The sequence below is a fragment of the Rhinatrema bivittatum genome, chromosome 2 (assembly GCF_901001135.1).
Source record: "Rhinatrema bivittatum chromosome 2, aRhiBiv1.1, whole genome shotgun sequence".
Lineage (NCBI taxonomy): Eukaryota > Metazoa > Chordata > Amphibia > Gymnophiona > Rhinatrematidae > Rhinatrema > Rhinatrema bivittatum.
Genome location: NC_042616.1, coordinates 525,030,081 through 525,048,605, shown reverse-complemented (window position 1 = coordinate 525,048,605; position 18,525 = coordinate 525,030,081). Strand labels below are relative to the sequence as shown.

The following is an 18,525-nucleotide window of genomic DNA, read 5'->3' as shown; positions in this document are numbered from 1 at the left end:
CCCGCGGCCCGGAAGAGGAAGTGGTGAGCATCGGGTGCCTGTGCGGGAAGAAGAGGCCACGCTAATGTCCGACGCGAAGAAGACTGCAGTGCGGCTCGGAGGAAAATGAAGAGTTTCAACCGCGACCGATGGGACTCCGCCTTCGCGAGGGCTGAAAATGAAGGAGGTTAGCGTTGGGAGGAGGCTGCTGCTGCCGCGAGTTCCCGGGGTGGGGGTGGGGGAGAGAGAGAGTGAATGAGCGAGCGAGCATGTGTGTTTGAGATCCTGTGTGTGTGAGTGAGAGACTGCATGTATGTGAATGATTGAGAGCCTGTGTATGTGAAAGAGAGTATGTCTGTGATTGAGAGCCTGCCTGTGAGAGAGAGAGCATGAATGTAAGTTTACCATTGGGAACCTGTATGTGTAAGTTTGTGATTGAAAACCTGTTTGTGTGAAAGAGTATGTGTGTATGATTGAGATCCTTTGTGTGTGAGAGAAATCATGTGTATGTATGATTAAGAGCCTGTGTGTACAAGTAAGATAGATATCATGTGTGTCTGTGTCTGATTGACAGCTGGTTTAGGTGATGGAGTATGTGATTGAGAGCCTGTGTTTCAATGAGAGAGAGAGACCATGTGTGTCTGTGTGTGATTGAGAGCTGATTTAGGTGACGGAGCATGTGAGTATGTGATTGAGAGCCTGTGTGTAAATGAGAGAAAGAGAGGACATGTTTGTAAGCATGTGAATGAGAGTCTGTGTGTGAGAGAAAAAGACAGCATGTATTTATGTGATTGAAAGCCTGTGTGTGTGTGTAAGCGTGAAAAGATAGACAGCATGTGTGTAAATGTGTAATTAAGAGCCTATATAAGTGAGAGAGAAAAAACATGTGTATATGTGAGTACTGAGAGCATGTGTGTATAGGTGTGTCATTGAGAGCCAGTGTGAGAGAGAGCGCTGGTATGGGACAGAGAGGAGAAAGTTCCAAGCAAACCACCCCGCCTCCTGCTAATTCAGAACAATCTCAGGACACCTGGATATCAAACGTTCCCAGGTATGCAGAGCAAAAAAATTTTTGTATCCTTATTATTTTTCATTACTGGGTCTTTGTGTCTGCTATTTTGAAATATTTTGTTGGTATCTGGAAATGTTTTATATGAGTTTTTAATTATTGGATATTCCACTCATCAGCTGTTTCGAAATATGTTCTTTTTGTTAGTACAGTTTTACTGCTGATGATTTTATATTTCTTGATTTGTTTTATAAGGATGGGTGATGTTTCTTTTTTCCTTTGTTACACTGCATACAGAGACTCTGGCTTGTTGCAGTTTCCAATTCAGTTTTTTCTGCATGCTTCTTGTTATGCGTTTTGGTCTCTTTATTCTATGTTAGGTGAGGGACAGCACGTGATTCAGGTGAGGTTTTCTGCTGGCGTGTAGTTTCTGTGTAGGACTCTATAGCAGCCTGACTTGGTCCGTTTTCCTAATAGGAGATGTATTGGTGTCTTAAGGCCTGGTGTAATATTTTCAGAGACTTATTGTACATTAAAAGTGTGATCTTACATAAAATGCACATATTTACTTGTATTTAGTTTTAAACATATTGTATGGCTCTCATGGAATTACATTTTAAAATATGTGGCGTTTATGGCTCTCTCAGCCAAAAAGGTTCCTGACCCCTGTCCTAGACGTACCCACTATTAAGTTGGCTAGACTCGAAATAACTAGGAAAAGGGCTTTTTCAGTAGCTCGCCCTATACTTTGGAACGCACTTCCTGACTCTCTCCGTCTTATATCTTCTTCACAACAATTTAAAAAAACATTAAAAACTTATTTCAGAAAGCTTATAGTTCAATGTCCACCTCCTAAAGTTAAATGACATTCTACTACAATTGTATATTACTTACATTAACTCCTAGCACATTTTTACCTATACAATTCAATTTTATGACACCATTTTGTTTATTGCTGGGCCTACTTTTAGTCATTATGTTGTGTTTTAGTTAATTTTTAAATTAATGATGTTTTAGTTTATTTAACTTATTTTTGTGTATGTTTATTGTGAACTGTTTTGATTAATTCTTTGAATTGTAAAGGCGGTATATAATCATTTTTAAATAAATAAAATAAATAAAATATCCTTCTCTTATTTTCGTTGCTATTTGTTTTTTAAAGCATCGTTCTGGGTCAATTATTACTCCTAAATCTCTAATTTGTTCTGCCAATGTGAAAGTGGTGTTGTCTTGCATTACATTACATAACCACTAGATTGATTCCTTTCCTAAATGAATAAACAGAAAGTAGGATTAAATGGTCAATTTTCTCAGTGGAAAGAACAAACAGTGGAGCGCCTCAGGGATCTGTACGTGGTCCGGTGATTTCAATATATTTATAAATGATCTGGAAAGTAATATGAGTGAGGTTATCAAATTTGCAGATGATACAAAATTATTCAGCGTAATTAAATCACAAGCGGATTGTGATACATTACAGGAGGACCTTGCAAGACTGGAAGATTGGGCATCCAAATGGCAGATGAAATTTAATGTGGACAAGTGCAAGGTTTGAATATAGGGAAAAATAACCCTTGCTGTAGTTACACGATGTTAGGTTCCATATTAGGAGCTACCACCCAGGAAAAAGATCTAGGCATCATAGTGGATAATACTTTGAAATAGTCGGCTCAGTGTGCTGCGGCAGTCAAAAAAGCAAACAATGTTAGGAATTATTAGGAAGAAAATGGTTAATAAAATGGAAAATGTCATAATACCTCTGTATCACTCCATGGTGAGACCGCACCTTGAATAATGTGTACAATTCTGGTCACCGCATCTCAAAAAAAAATATAGTTGCAATGGAGAAGGTAGAGAGAAGGGCAACCAAAATGATAAAGGGATGGAACAGCTCCCCTATGAGGAAAGGCTGAAGAGGTTAGGGCTGTTCAGCATGGAGAAGAGACGGCTAAGGTAGGATATGATAAGAGGTCTTTAAGATTATGAGAGGTCTTGAACGAGTAGATGTGAATCGGTTATTTACACTTTCGAATAATAAAAGGACTAGGGGCATTCCATGAAGTTAGCAAGTAGCAGATTTAAGACTAATCAGAGAAAATTCTTTTTCACTCAACGCACAATTAAGCTCTGGAATTTGTTGCCAGAGGATGTGGTTAGTGCAGTTATTGTAGCTGGGTTCAAAAAAGGTTTGGATACGTTCTTGGAGGAGAAGTCCATTAACTACTATTAATCAAGTTTACTTAGGGAATAGCCACTGCTATTAATTGCATCAGTAGCATGGTATCTTCTTTGTGTTTGGGTATTTGCCAGATTCTTGTGGCCTGGTTTGGCCTCTGTTAGAAACAGGATGCTGGGCTTGATGGACCCTTGGTCTGACCCATCATGGCAATTTCTTATGTTCTTAAGCCACAAAGCCAAAAAACAAAAACTGATACTGTGAAGAAACTAACTAGAACTGCTGCTTTACATTTTATCCTGTGCAATCCAAATGTCAGCTTGTTGCTTTATTTTGTTTGTAAGATGAATAGCCAGATACTTAGTCAGGAATTTTGACCCTTCCTCACTTCTGTTCATGATAGGGTTCAGAAAACATTTAGCACACATGAATATCTTCTTCTAGGGGGTCTGAATTATTGGTAAACTACAACAGAATGGTAAACAGACACCAATCTTGGCGTAGGGAAAACTTGTTACACATAACCCCCCCCCCCAGCTAACCTGTCTAGATTGATAAAGATGACACTTTCCGAATCATCAATCAATTCTTTTAGTTCCCGAGCTGCATTTGCAAGATCCTCAGCTTGTTGGTAATAGTTCTCCAGCAAAAGTTCCATTTCCTCTGCATGATCAATTCCAGAAATGCTCTCCTCACTAAATAAAAATATAATTCATCAACTTTACCGTTATAACCAAGCATATTAAAAACGTGCATCCCCCTAGTTTTAATATTCCCCTTGTTAACAATTTCTACTTTATAATTGTTTTACATTTCTGACAAAGGTAATGTATGCTTTTAATATAATTTCTTGATTGTTCTATGTAACGCTCACAGGCGAAGTTATGTTTTTATTGTAAACCGGTGTGATTTGTATTTTATACAGGAATGTCGGTATATAAAAGTTAAAAATAAATAAATATACAGCAAAAAGACTTGAGAAAGTGCAACACATTTCATATGCTCCTTTGTGAAGCTATTACACGGTTGCTCCTCACAGCAAAAGGAGTGTCTAAGAGATGTTTGTATTTTTATTTTATTGTACTCCACTTTGATATATTTTGATGGAGAAGTATATCAACTTAATAAATTAAATTGTTTTCCATAATTAATGTGGCTGATTCAAAAAAAGAACACTAACACTTCCAACAAAGCAGTCTATTCATTTTCCTATAGGTACGGTCATACAAACATTTAATTATACTCAAATTCCCAAAATGTTTATATAGTGTATACAATAAAGAAAAATCATTTGCTCCATTCTTCAGGGTTCTTTGCAGGTTGACCTAAGAATTATGTAAAGATGATACATAGGAGTTTCTGCAGCCACATATATATCCTTCTTATTCTGCAGACACTTTCTTAAGTGTCATTTTGATTTTAAATTCCTGCTACCATTTTACTAATAAGTGATCACCAAGTGAGCGGAGTAGCCTAGTGGTTAGAGCAGCAGGCTTCAAACCAGGGTTCAAATCCCACTGCTGCTCACGTGACTTTGGGCAAGTCACATCACCATCCATTGTCTCAGGTACAAAATGTAGATTGTGAAGCCTTCGGGGGACAAGGAAATACCTATATTACCTGAATGTAATCCACTCTGAAGTGGCTGAAAGGTGGAATATAAAAAAAACTAAATAAATGAAATAAATCTCTCTTGCATCTGTCCTTTACTTTCTTTGTAGTACAAATTCCTATTCCACTTAGGCTATTTCAACACACCCCAACTGATTTATTTTAATCCTAAAGCATGATTTTCAGTTACTGTTTGACTGACAAGTTTTTTGCTCTGTCTTTAGTGTGCTGTCCATTCATTAGCTGATTCAATAAATTCCTCCTCTTTCTCTAGATCAGCGGTTCTTAACCGGTGTGTCATGACACACCAGTGTGTTGCTAAGCAGCGGCAGGTGTGTCCCATGCTACCAGTCTCCCGCTGCTCTTCCCTCACCGAGCGAGAGGCAGGCTATCTTCCACTGCTGCCGTTGTCGCCCTGGCTATCAGCACGTTCAAGCCCAGATGGGAACGGCAGCAGAGTTAGTGGAGGCTGGCAACTGTGGCTGAGCCTTTTCTTCTTCCCGTACCTGTCCCCACCCTGGCCCAGAACAGGAAGTGATGTGCAGTGGGGTGCACGGGAAGAAGAAAGAGCAATGCTGCATGAAAAAGTAGTGGCGGCAGCGGCGGCCCCGAGCAGTAGCGTGAGCCCGAAGCAAAATCAGAAGCAGCCAGAAATTGGCACAGGAGACAGCAGAATTAACCTTCTGTGGCCGATGGGATTCTTCTTTCTTGGCCTGTGGGGGCTAGAGGAGGAGACTGCTGCAGCTACCATTTGTGCTCGGGGGGGGGGGGGGGCAGGGGGGGGCAGGAAACAGAGACAGCCAGCCAGCCTGTCTCTGAGAGAATGTGTGTGTGATTGAGAGTGTGCATGTGTAACTGTGACTGAGAGCATGTGTAAGAGGATTTGATTGAGATCATCTATGTAAAGTGTGTGAGAGAGCATGTGTGTAATTGAGAGAAACTGGTCAGAGAGGTGATGTGTGATTAGCAAATGTTGCTTACCTGTAACAGGTGTTCTCACAGGACATATGTGAGCAGTCCTCACATATGGATGACATCACAGGATGGAGCCCAATCACGGAACACTTCTGTCAAAGTTTCCAGAACTTTGACTGGCCCCTACTGGGCATGCCCAGCATGGCACTAACCCTGCAGCCAGCAGGGGTCCCCTTCAGTCTTGTTACAAAGCTACAGGCAGTGCCAAAAAATATATAAGAAAACGAACCCAACACCGTGGGGTGGCGGGCTGGTTTCGTGAGGACTAACATCCTGCTGTCCTGTGAGAACACCTGTTACAGGTAAGCAACATTTGCTTTCTCACAGGACAAGCAGGATGGTAGTCCTCACATATGGGTGACTACCGAGCTGAGGATGTCCGCACATGCACCAAATGTACCCAGGGAAGTGCCAGAAGCACAAAGCTGGGGTGGACTTTGGGAGAGGGCATCCTGAACCCCACCGGGCAGGTGGAAGGGTGTTGGTGCATCATGTCGTAAATAGGTTATGCAATACAGACTGGCCGAAGATGGAATCTTGTCTTCCAGCTTTGTCTAAGCAATAGTGAGCTGCAAAAGTATGGAGAGAACTCCAGGTGGCAGCCCTGCAAATGTCCAGAAGCGGCACCGATCGTAGGTGTGCTACTGAAGTCGCCATGGCCCTCACAGAGTGTGCTTTAACACGGTCTTGAAGTAGAATGCCCGTTTACTGATAGCAAAAGGATAGGCAGTCCGCTAGCCAGGAAGAGAGAGTCTGCTTACCCACAGGCTGTCCCAATTTGTTAGAATGGAAAGAGAAACAACTGAGTGCTCTTTCTGTGGGCAGCTGTACGGTCTAGGTAGAAAGCTAGAGCCCGTTTACAGTCAAGGGTATGCAGAGCTTGCTCTCCTGAATTGGAATGGGGCCTGGGAAAAAAGGTAGGTAGTATGATGGATTGATTGAGGTGAAAATCCGAAACTACCTTAGGTAGGAATTTAGGGTGAGTGCGGAGTAGTGCCCGGTCCTGCAGAAGTTTAGTGTAAGGCGGATAGGTAACTAGTGCCTGTAACTCACTAACTCTGCGAGCAGAAGTGATAACCAAGAGGAAAATCACTTTCCATGTTAGATAGCGAAGATCGCAGGAATGAAGAGGCTCGAATGGTGGTTTCATGAGCCGACCCAAAACTAGGTTGAGGTCCCAAGAAGGGGCCGGAGGACGCAGTGGAGGCTTGAGGTGAAGCAAGCCCTTCAGAAATTGTGTGACAAGGGGTTGCACTGATATAGGGACATCCCCGACATCTTTATGGAAGGCGGCTACCGCACTGACATGCATTCTGATGGAGGAAGTTTTTAGAGCTGACTCCGACAAGTGCCAGAGATAGTCTAGAAACTTCGGGATTGGACAGGTAAAGGGATCAAGGGCCTGAGAAGAGCACCATGACGTGAACCTGTTCCATTTGTAAGAGTAAGATTTTCTTGTGGAAGGCTTCCATGAAGCAATCAAGACATGGGAAACTGGATCAGAAAGGTTAAGAGGTTGAAGGATTAACCTTTCAACATCCATGCCGTCAGGGACAAGGCTTGAAGATTGGGGTGGCGGAGGCACCTGTTGTTTTGAATGATCAGAAGTGGGTCTGTTCCCAAACGAATGTGCCTGCTAATGGAGAGATCCTGAAGGATTGGAAACCACACCTGGCGGGGCCAGTGGGGAGCTATCAGGATCATGGTTCCCTTGTACTAATGTAACTTCATGAGAGTCTTTGAGAGAAGTGGAAGTTGAGGGAATGCGTATAGGAGACCGGTTACCCATGATAGGGAGAACTCGTCTCTTGGTGGATAATGTTGACTGCAAGTGAGAAAGCAGAAATTGCCTACTTTGCGATTCTGGGGTGATGCAAAGAGGTCTATTTGAGGATAACCCCATTTTTTGAAGATGGTGTTCACTACTGAGGGGTTTAGAGACCACTTGAGCGGTTGGAAGGTGCGACTCAACTTGTCTGCCAACACGTTGTCCACTCCCGGCAAGTAGGTGGCCCTGAGGTACATCGAGTGGGAGAGGGCCTCCGCCCATATCTGTGCAGCTTCCTGACACAGAATGTAGGAGCCTGTTCCTCCCTGCTTGTTGATGTACCACATGGCCACTTGGCTGTCCGTCTGGATCAGGATGATTTGATTCGACAGGCGATCCTGAAATACTCTGAGAGCGTATCAGATTGCTCGCAGCTCCAGGAAATTTATCTGGTGTTTGGCTTCCTCTGGAGACCAAGAACCTTGTGTCTGCAGATCGGCCACGTGGGCTCCCCATCCGAAGTTGGAAGCGTCGGTGGTGAGAATTATTTGAGGGTCTGGCGCCTGAAAGGGCAAGCCCTGTAGAAGATTGGTCTGATTTGTCCACCAGGCGAGAGAGAGAGACGGAGTGAGTCTGTTACGTGGACAATGGTTGACAGGGGCTGAAGGGATTGAGTCCATTGCGACCTTAGAGTCCACTGCATGATTCTCATGGCCAAGTGGGCCATTGGGGTGACCTGAACGGAGGACGCCATGTGTCCCATGAGGATGAGAAAATGATGTGCAGTCGTTGAATGTTGAGACTGCAGCTGATGCGCCAAAGACACGAGAGTGACAGCTTGTTGTCGAGGCAGGAAAGCCTTTGCCTGTAAGTTGTCCAAGTCTGCCCCAATGAATGATAAGGTTTGAGATGGGACTAATCTGAGTGAAATTACAGTGTTTAAGGTGAGATGTAGGGAGGACAGAGCGGTTTGCTGAGTCGGAGCCCTGATTAACCAATCGTCCAGATAGGGATAGATGTGAACACCTTGAGTCCTGAGGAAGGCTGCAACCACGATGAGGCATTTTGTGAAGACTCGTGGTGCAGTTGCGAGGCCGAATGGAAGCACTCGGTACTGATAGTGCTTGGGGCCTATGAGAAATCTCAGTTATTTGCGATGAGATGGAGTTATCGCAATATGAGTGTATGCATCCTGGAGGTCTAGAGAGCAGAGCCAGTCTCTTCTTTGTAGAAGAGGAAGAAGTGAGCCCAAGGTTACCATCTTGAACTTTTCTCTCTGGAGGTACTTGTTTATGGCTCGTAGATCCAGAATTGGGGGATTAGAAAGTACCGGGAATAGAACCCAAGGCCTTGCTGAGGGGATCGTACTGGTTCTATTGCTCTAGACTGGAGAAGGAGGGAGACCTCCTGTTCCAGGAGCAATGAATGGTCGGATGTTTTCCACGTCCTTAGAGGTGGGGAATCCGGTGGGATAGAGAGAAAACTGAGATGATATCCTTGAGCAATTATCGCTAGGACCCACTGGTCTGAGGTGATTGAGTGCCACCTTCGATATCCCACTGGTATGTGGGGTAGTGGAAGCTGGCTGCTGCTCTCTATGCGAGAGTCAAAAGCCAGAAGCAGGGCCCGGCTGGGGGGCTGTTTGTGGCTCTTGTTTCCGGGTCTGACGAGACTGTGTTTTTAGAAATGGTCTCGTAGAACGGGATCTGGTTGGTGGCAGGAAGGACTTCTTCGGACGGAAGACAGACTTTTTAGAGTCCTTCCGGAAGGGCTGTTTGGAAGAGTAATCCGAAGGTATCAGAGAGAGCTGTCTTAGGGTCTCATGATGGTCCTTTAATTCAGCCACTGTCTTTTGAATCTGCTCTCCAAATAGATTGTCTCCGACAGGGGAGGTCGGACAATCTGTCCTGGACTTCAGGGCGAAGGTCTGAAGATTTGAGCCAGGCCCATCGTCTTGCTGAAATAGCAGCTGCAGATACGCTGGTTGCAGTGTCAAAGATGTCATAAGATGATCTGATCTCATATTTGCCTGCCTCAAAACCCTTATTAAGTAGGGTTTGTAGCCGTTCTTGAAGTGGCTGAGGCATGGAGTCTGTCAGGTCCTGTATCTGTTTAAAAATGACCCTATTATATTGGATCATATAAAGTTGGTAAGTGGCTATTCGAGAGATTAGCATTGATCCTTGGAAGACTCGGCAACCAATGGCATCTAGAAACTTCTGCTCCTTTCCAGGGGGAAAGGAAGTATGAGGTTTTGATCTTTTTGCTCTCTTCTGTGCAGATCCAACTACCACAGATTGGTGATCCAATTGAGGTTTTTGAAAACCTGGAGCTGACTGCACCAAATAGTGTCAACTTTTCTGTGGACTGGTACAATGGAGCCAGGATGTTCCCAGTTCTTCTGGAGGAGGTCCAGAAGAACTTGGTGGACAGGGATGGAGGTTATTTCCTTGGGAGCATCAAGGAATTGGAGCAACCATCATCTGATGTCTATCGTCCTGTTCAGTCTGTAATTGGAAGGGAACCAATTCAGACATTTCTTTCTCAAAATTTATGAAAGAAAGGTCCTCTAGAGGAGAACGCTTTCTACTCACAGTGGGTGAAGGTGGTGATGGCAAATCATCTGTGTCTGGTGAGGAGTCATCAGTCCAGGTATCGTAAGGATCAGCACCTGTCCTTCTAGGGACTAGAGGGAGACGGGGTGGTTGGATACCTGAAGGCCCCGGTCTAGGCTCCAAAGGAATCGAAGGAATTACCGGAGGCACCGATGAAGTCATCGAAGGTCTCGGCGCGGGCATCGATGTATGGCTCGATGGCACCGATGGACGTATCGGCACCAACGGAATCGGTGGCGATGGCTGTATCGGTCTCGATGGCTGAGGCAGAACTCCCGATGGTGGGATGCAGAACGGTGTTTCTCCTCCCGATGACAGAGCAAGCGGGGAGGGCACAAGAGCTATCGGTGACCCGGGGTCCATTGGTGGAAAAGCGGCAATAAGCGCTTCCATCCTGGATAGCAGCGGTGCCAGCGCTGCCGGAATTGGGTCGGTGCTCGGTTCCTCTATCGGTACCGGTGTCTGTGCCGGAGGAACCTGGAGTCGTTGCATCGCCTTGTCGATGGCCTTCTGAACCATCCGGTCCAGTTCTTCTCGGAGACCTGGAGCAAGCAGCGCCGGCTCCGGAACAGAAGGAGGTAGAGGCATAGCCGGAGGGACCACTGTTAAAGGCGGAGTCGCGGCTCCCGATGCTCCATCAGGGGAGGGTTGCCTCGGTGACCCGGTGGTCGAAAAGGTCGGTGCCTTTTCTGGATGGGGTTGAAAAGGTCGGTGCCTTTTCTGGACGGGGTTTCTTCGGACAATGACGAGGTTGATGATTTCGCTCCCTCGATGGTCCGAGTCTTTCAGTGCCGATGGCGATGTTTCTCCCTATGATCCCCTCGGTCTTGAGGGGGAGTAGAGGGTGTCGATGGCCGAGAAGTCGTCGATGCCAGGCGGTCACTGGTTGGCAGTTGATGCTGGCGCAAGTTGACAGTGCCGGTTCGGACGACGTCGGTGCAATGGACGGGGTCAGGGTTTGAGTACAGAAGAGAAGTTCCATCTTCTCCATTCTGGTCTTGCGACCTTTTGGTGTCATTAGGGCACATTTGGTGCAGGTCAAGACATCGTGCTCTCGTCCAAGACACATTACACAGACTTTATGGGGGTCTGTAATGGACATGGCATGAGTCCAGTCCAGGCACCGATGGAACCCCGACGCCATGGCCATAGAAAAAAATCGAGCCGCAATACGGTCGACGGCCAGTAGGCCGCGAGGGCCAAACTCGATGGTAATTGACGGAAAATGGGTAGAAACTTACCAGAGTACCGCGGCTTGAAAAAAGTTAACAGGGAGACCCCTGTGGGGCAAATTAACTTTTAATAATTCTGTGAGGAAAATTCCTGTCAGGAATCTCTACAGAGCTCCTTAACCGCGAGGCTACTGCTGTGCGGAAAAAAGAAGACTGAAGGGGGACCCCTGCTGGCTGCAGGGTTAGTGCCATGCTGGGCATGCCCAGTAGGGGCCAGTCAAAGTTCTGGAAACTTTGACAGAAGTTTTCAGTGATTGGGCTCCATCCTGTGATGTCACCCATATGTGAGGACTACCATCCTGCTTGTCCTGTGAGAAAATGCCGTTAACAGCGTATCTGATCACTCTCAACTCAAGGTGTCTGATATGAAATCGCCTATTACCACATTCGAGTCCAAAAGGATATTCCAACCTTTTATGGAGGCTTCCTTCATCAATTTAACTTGGTGAGGGAGTAGTGATCCCTTCTGCTATATGTAGATCTAGTCACCCATGGATATGATGTTTTATGTTCAGTGAAATGATCAATTTGGTTGTCAGGTGTTGAATGAGCTGGTCCCATTTATTTAACAGCATTCATCTATTGGTTTCCCCGATTTAAAAAAAAACGCTCAAAGCGATGTACATTCTTTAAAGTTGGCAGCAAAGGTCCACTGCAGGAGCCATATGTGAAGGTGGATTAGTTAAACTATGTGAATCACAGCTATTAGGTTGCCCAAAACAACTAGATCTTCTCTGGCTGACTGATCCACATTCAACAGTTTGTATACAAGGGATCTGAGAATATTCACCTGATCTGACGGAAAGAAAGCTCTTTCCTGTACAGAATCTAATGAATTTGATTTTCTGGGAGAAAATTAGAGTTGATTTTTCTAAATTCACCAGGAACCCTAGTGATTGTAGCACTTGCAGGGCAGTTAGTACATCTTCATTGGAGATCGTCAACACAAGTCAGTCGTCTAGATAAAGGAAGATTCTGGTGCCCTAATGCACTGCTATTACAGCCAGACACTTGGTGAAGACCATCGGTGCTGCTGAGAGGCCATAGTGAGCACTTTATACTGATAATGGGAAGAGTCCATCATAAATATATATAAATATAAAATAAATAAATAAAACTGTATTTTAGATGAGGGCTAGTTCCGATTTTGAAAGAGTGGAGGAGCACAGGCTTATTTTCTTTACTAGACAATACGCATTGCAATTTGGACAGAAGAGTGGTATATCGGTGCAGTTGGAGGTTAAGTTAGCTTTTAATACTATTTCGCATTTGAAGTTAATTAGAAGGTTGTCTGAAATTGGTCTTTGTGATGGTGTTAAAATAGTTTGCCTCTTTTCTCCATGGAAGAGTGCAGCAAGTTCAAGCTGATGGTAATCACTCAAGTTAATGTATTTTATGAGTGAGGAGTTCCACAGAGTTCATCTTTATCTGTGGTTCTTTTTAACATTTTCTTACAACCCTCGGGTAGATTGTTCTTTTCAGTTAAAGGATTTATGCAGACATGCAATTTTATTTACCAAGTGATAAGATGGAAGAATTTCCTGTTGATTCTTTTAATTATTATTTTAGGATTATTAAACATTAGTTTGAAGAGAATGATTTGGACCTTAACTGTGCAAAAACTTATGGCTGGGAACTTCACCCTTATCTGTCATGCCTCAGCTGCCCATAAATAGGCAGTAGTGCACTATAGTTTGTAACTGAGGCACAGAATTTGGGTTTTGTTTTAGATTCCAAATTGTTATTAACTGCACAAATAAAGATAGTTAAGACCATTTTTTAAAACTGAGATTGAAGCCATTGGGACATTCTCTCTTCTCTTGATTTTCACTTAATAGTTCAAGCAATGATTTTATCAAATTTGTAAATACTTAGGCAAATAATCCAATTTGTTTTGCAGTTAAAACAGTGTTAAGTTTACAATAAAGAGATAGCATTTCTCCTAATTTAAAGACTTTACACTGGTTACCAGTTGCTCAGAGCATTAAGTTTAAATTGCTAACCTTGATTCATAAATCCATATATCAAGATAATTTATCCTTCAAACAAAACAGTATGTGCAAAATCACTCTTTACAATCTGCTTCACAATGATTAATTAGTGTACCATCTATAAACTGTGGTTAGACTGTTACAAGATCTAAGGCTATTTCTATATTAGGTCCTGAACTTTGGAAATCTATTCCTTGGGAGATTCAGAGTGTCAGATTATTTACAATTCGAAAGATGTTGAAAGCTTTTATATTTTTGCAAGCATTTAACTTATGTTTTGTATTCTATGTATGTTCTTATTGTATTAATTTATTACATATGTTGATTGTAATCACTGTTCCCTATAAGCAAGTAAATGTTCCTGAAAAATTTTCCAAACACATAATAGCAAATGTGATTATGTGTACGTAACTTTGACAAGTTTGCTTTGAAAAATTGGTGTAATCTACAGAGATATTTGACAATTTAGGAAGGCTTTAAATACATAAAAAATAAATCCTACATAGTATACAAAATGAAGTTGACATTTGAATATGCTGCCTCTTATCTGGATAACAGAGGCATTTTGCGGGTGTTCCAGAGCAGAAGTTGAGTTAGTTAAATATTTGGAGTTAGCTAAGTTTTTCGGCTAATAAGACGTGGTTGAGAGCAATTCCCGAATAACTTTATCCTTGATCTGCACAATCCTCCACCCCCTGCCATAGTGAGAATAGGGGCCTGCTGGATTGATCCCCCTCTCCTCCCCCCTAATTCCCTGCAGACATTGTGTCAAATTTTAAGGTGTAAATGGTCAGTCACTGCCCTTCCTCAGTCCAGTTTGTACAGACACACTTACCTCTGGTTGCCTCCTCATCCTTATTTAATTTTATTTATTTAAACGTATTTATTACCCACCCCTTCTAAAAAGTTTGGGGTGGGGTACAATAAAACATACATAGTTGTTTTAAAAAAATAGACATATACAATCTAGCGTCTATATGAGATGGTATACAATGATATAGACGTGCTCTTTAGCAACACACTCTAAGCAGCAAATATATTGCAAATGTTAAAGTACATACATAAAGGCTGGGGATGCAAGGAAATGCATCTTCCTAGAGGTCAATTATCAGGGAACACAAGCTGGAAAAGATGTTTTTAATAATTGCTTAAACAACTTGGGATCTTTGGTTAACCATATATTACTCGGAAGGGAATTCCATAGTGAAGGGCCATGGATGGAGAAAAAGCGCTCCCAAGTTTCAGTGAGATGTGCCGCTTTTGGAGAAAGAATATCTAGAAGGCATTGTCCTCCAGAGAGTAGAACATGGGAAAGAGTATGTATTCTCAAAGTGTACTGTATCCAAGGTGAGGTGATATTATGGAAGAGAATATGTATGATTAGTACAATTTGTATTGTATGTAATAATGGACTGGAAGCCCCTTGAGAACTGGGGTGATATGATCTTCTACATGTGATCCGCAGAATTTTGTATAAATTATAGTGGACATATGGTGGATTGCGGTTAAGCCTGATTACAGAGAATTACAAAAATCAAGACCTGAGAGTACAAGAGTATCCATGCTAATCCTAACCCTCTTTCCCCTGCCAGCATCCTCCAAACCTTCTGGGTCACTGGTTACAGTTTATTCCACTAGTAAAGTCATCTGGAGGGCCTTTGACCAGGATACCATTCCCAATTACAGTAACCAATTCAAAAGGTTCTCATTTTCATGGACACCTTACTTATCTATCAGAAACAGATCTCAATAATGTTTCTGCACAGTTTCATGCACATGGGCAGATGGATGGACCATTTGATCCTTTTCTGATCTCATTTCTATGTTTTCTCAACAAATGGAATCTCAATGTAGTCATTCCCTATCACTAGACTAGCACCTCACTAATATTCAAAATGCCTAGCTTCAAAAACAGGGCTCTGCATAGGACAGAATGTCCTGTACAATCTAATCTCCATTTATCTAGGGCACTTACAATGCTTGTGGGTCAGTCCATTTAGTGAGGCAAAGCTCTTCTATTAATTCCTCTTCATCCAAGATTTTTAAAATGGCTTCTTTGAAGACTTTAATATCCGTTTCTAGCTCAGACAGGCTGGGGGAAAGAGGAACCATAAATTAGCACTTAAAACATTTCTGAAGAAAATCAAATGTAATTACTCTGACATTTAAACTATTCGATGCTTCAAAACTGAACCAATGGGTTCAGATATCAAATCTCCACAACTTCATTTGTTTGCAGATTAAATTTGAAAGTAATTGAGAATTTCTCACTCATATACAGCAGTCTTTGTAGATTAATTGTGAAAAATTAGATCTATAATTCCAGACTGCTGTCAGTGCTAAGACTTTTAATAGACTGTGTTAACACTTAGCTTGTCATGAACAACCTGATATTTTACTGTAGCTGCACAACATGCAGTACACTGGCTCTGCTGTGTGCAACAACTAAAATTTACTCCATGACTGAAGTTTCATCTCAAAAGGCTTTTATTTTAAGGAGAAAGAATATGAAATATATATATCTGAAATAAAAGAGCCACCAGCAGCAACTGAGGCCATTACATTAAAGCAGCAATTCTCAACCAGTGTGTCGCCAAGCACCGGCAGGTGTGTCACGGCTTCCCGGTGTCCTGCTGCCCCCGGTTACGCACGAGACGCAAAAATTCTTCCACTAACACTGCTGCCGTTCCATCCAGGCAAAAAACGGCAACAGTGTGTGGAAAAAAAAAAAAAAAAAAACACCAAAAAAAAAAAAAGCCCCCCAAACTTGCCCCATCTCTTCCTATTTCGTTAAATATAAAGCCCCGACACCCCTCAAGACTCGCCCAAAGTCCCTGGTGAATTGTATGGGGAATGTCCTAGTTCTGCTCTGCACCCATTGTTGGGGGTTGAGGGGGTTCCTGTGGATGCAGTGTGTATGCTTACATTTAGTCCTGTGACGGTCACATGTTCAGTGTGCCACACATGTGAGAAACAATCTGTCAGATGTGTCCTGACCGAAAAAAGGTTGAGAACCACTGCATTAAAGGACTCTACAGTAGGGTTCGGCAAGGTTTTTTTTGTTGTTGGTGGTTTTTTTTTTTTTTAACAAAATGCTACACCAGGGATGTAGTGGGTGTCATAAGAACATGCCATACTGGGTCAGACCAAGGGTCCAAACCCAGCATCCTGTCTCCAACAGTGGCCAATCCAGGCCACAAGAACCTGGCAAGTACCCAAAAACTAAGTCTATTCCATGTTACTGTTGCTAGTAACATACATTACACCTACTGCCAGCCTGAATTCCCTGTCTCTGCCAGCATGCTGCCACTCCTATGAATCTCTGTCCACACCACATTTTCAAAATTCACGAGTTGGTTACTTCCTGGTTACGCTATCCTTGAGATGCACGAGATCAGCCTGGAAGCTTTAAAAACATGTGCACTGCAGTTACAGAGATTCAGTGGAATGATGGCGTACCGGTAAAACTGCCACGCTGGGGTTATCGATCCCTGCTCTAGAGGTATCGTAACATTGCAAGTTAAGAGGTTTGTAAATGTGAGTGCTTGCAATTATCAATTATTTTTGAATTGTTTATTACATCAGATAATTCTAAACAACAAGATAATACAGAACACAGATGTATGTATAAGTTTAGGCACCCCTAGTCAAACTGTGAGAGTCAATGAATCTCAAGACAGCTGCTGGTTAGAGGAGCAGATTGTTCTGCCTACTTTCAACAACAATCACAACCTGAGAAGTGAGAAGGGTCAGAGCACTTGTTCAACCATGGAATTGTCCTCACCTGCTAACTGAAGGGTTTTTTTTGTTTTTTTTTTCAAAATAATTTTTATTGTAAGGAGAACTGCTTACACACACAGAAATCAGTAATACAGTACCAAAACAGTGCCAAAAATGTAAACGAATCCCAACAAGGCCAATACAAAACTGTTGAAGATCGGGAGGCAAACGCTCTCCTCCGCCAATTTTTCATTTTGTTCCCCAAGCCCTCCCTTCCGTTCTATAGCACCATCCCACAAATACATCATCAGTCATACTCCATTCGTGCACCATTCATTCACCACTTCCCTCCTCCCCACCCCGGAAACCTCCACTTAAGACCAAGTAAGTCTATAACCAGTGGTAATCAACCCAGCTTGCACATCACTCGGAAGCAATGCATAGAAAGCTTGCCAGCAAGCACAGTATAACCTGTCTGGTTTCCTTGTGCCACTGAGGAAGTCCATAAATTCCATTTGTAGTAAAAGTACCATTCTACTAGTCCAAGCTGCGATAGTAGGTGTCGCTGCCGGATCAATCCAATCAGCCAGGATGGTGTGGCAGGCAAGCATAACAGCAAGACGCTCGAACTTTCACTTGGAGCCACTGCCAGGTGCACCACCCCTATGCTGGCTGGCCAATAAAATATAGCCGGCAGCAGATATAGGTGTATCTGTACATTTAGTGATTGTCTGTAGCACAGAGCCCCAGAAGGATGTCAGTTTAGAGCAGGTAAACAATCTGTGATACAGCACCCCATCCCGCAGTTCCACATTTGCTACACAGAGAAGAGGGAGCGCCTGCTTCATTTTATACCGGCGCACATCATCGTAATAAAAGCAGTGGAGAATTTTAAATTGCACTTCTCGTAATCCCAAATCAGGTAGCCACATATAAAGCGCCTTGAAGCGCTTTTCAAATGGGCTGGGGTGACCTCTGTAGCCATCATAGCTGACCATCGGGTTGCCAAAGAGTCCAGACAGGCAGTTGAGCGAGACGTTGCCCTATCTTCTTCCAGTCAGTGATGGTATTCGTCCCCCACGCAGTATCAAATAGCTTTTGTAGCGTAGTTGGATTCTGCAGCTAACGCCCCAGATGCCAGGAGAAAGAGTACAAGTAGGGGCGGACTTTCAGGTAGGCAAAAAAAATGTTTAGCCGGTAATTTGGTATGTGCGAGTCAAGGTGGCGCAGTCCAATAATACATGCGAGATAGAATCATATAAATGGTAAGCAAACATAACCCCACAATTGGCCCAAGACTGATAAACAGCTCGGCTCTCAGTCCCTGGCAGAAAACTAGCATTACCTAGAAAAGGTAACAGAAGAGAGGCCGCCCCCTATAGGCCTTCACGACGTCGCATCCATCTCCAGGCCATAATACAAGGTGTTAATAAGACCTTAGGAAAGGTA

At 43.3% G+C, this 18,525-nt stretch overlaps 1 protein-coding gene across 2 annotated transcripts in view; it reads right to left on the bottom strand.

The window, feature by feature from the left end:
- The window catches only part of LOC115085132 (magnesium transporter MRS2 homolog, mitochondrial-like), a 54,373-nt gene that overhangs the window by 10,344 nt on the left and 25,504 nt on the right, over window positions 1–18,525 (bottom strand). For both annotated transcript variants that reach the window (XM_029590766.1, XM_029590768.1), the window contains exons 7-8: window positions 15,332–15,448; window positions 3,707–3,859 (exon numbers count right to left, since the gene is read on the bottom strand). In XM_029590766.1, coding sequence (XP_029446626.1) covers window positions 3,707–3,859; window positions 15,332–15,448 — 270 coding nt within the window. The remainder of the gene's footprint in view (window positions 1–3,706; window positions 3,860–15,331; window positions 15,449–18,525) is intronic.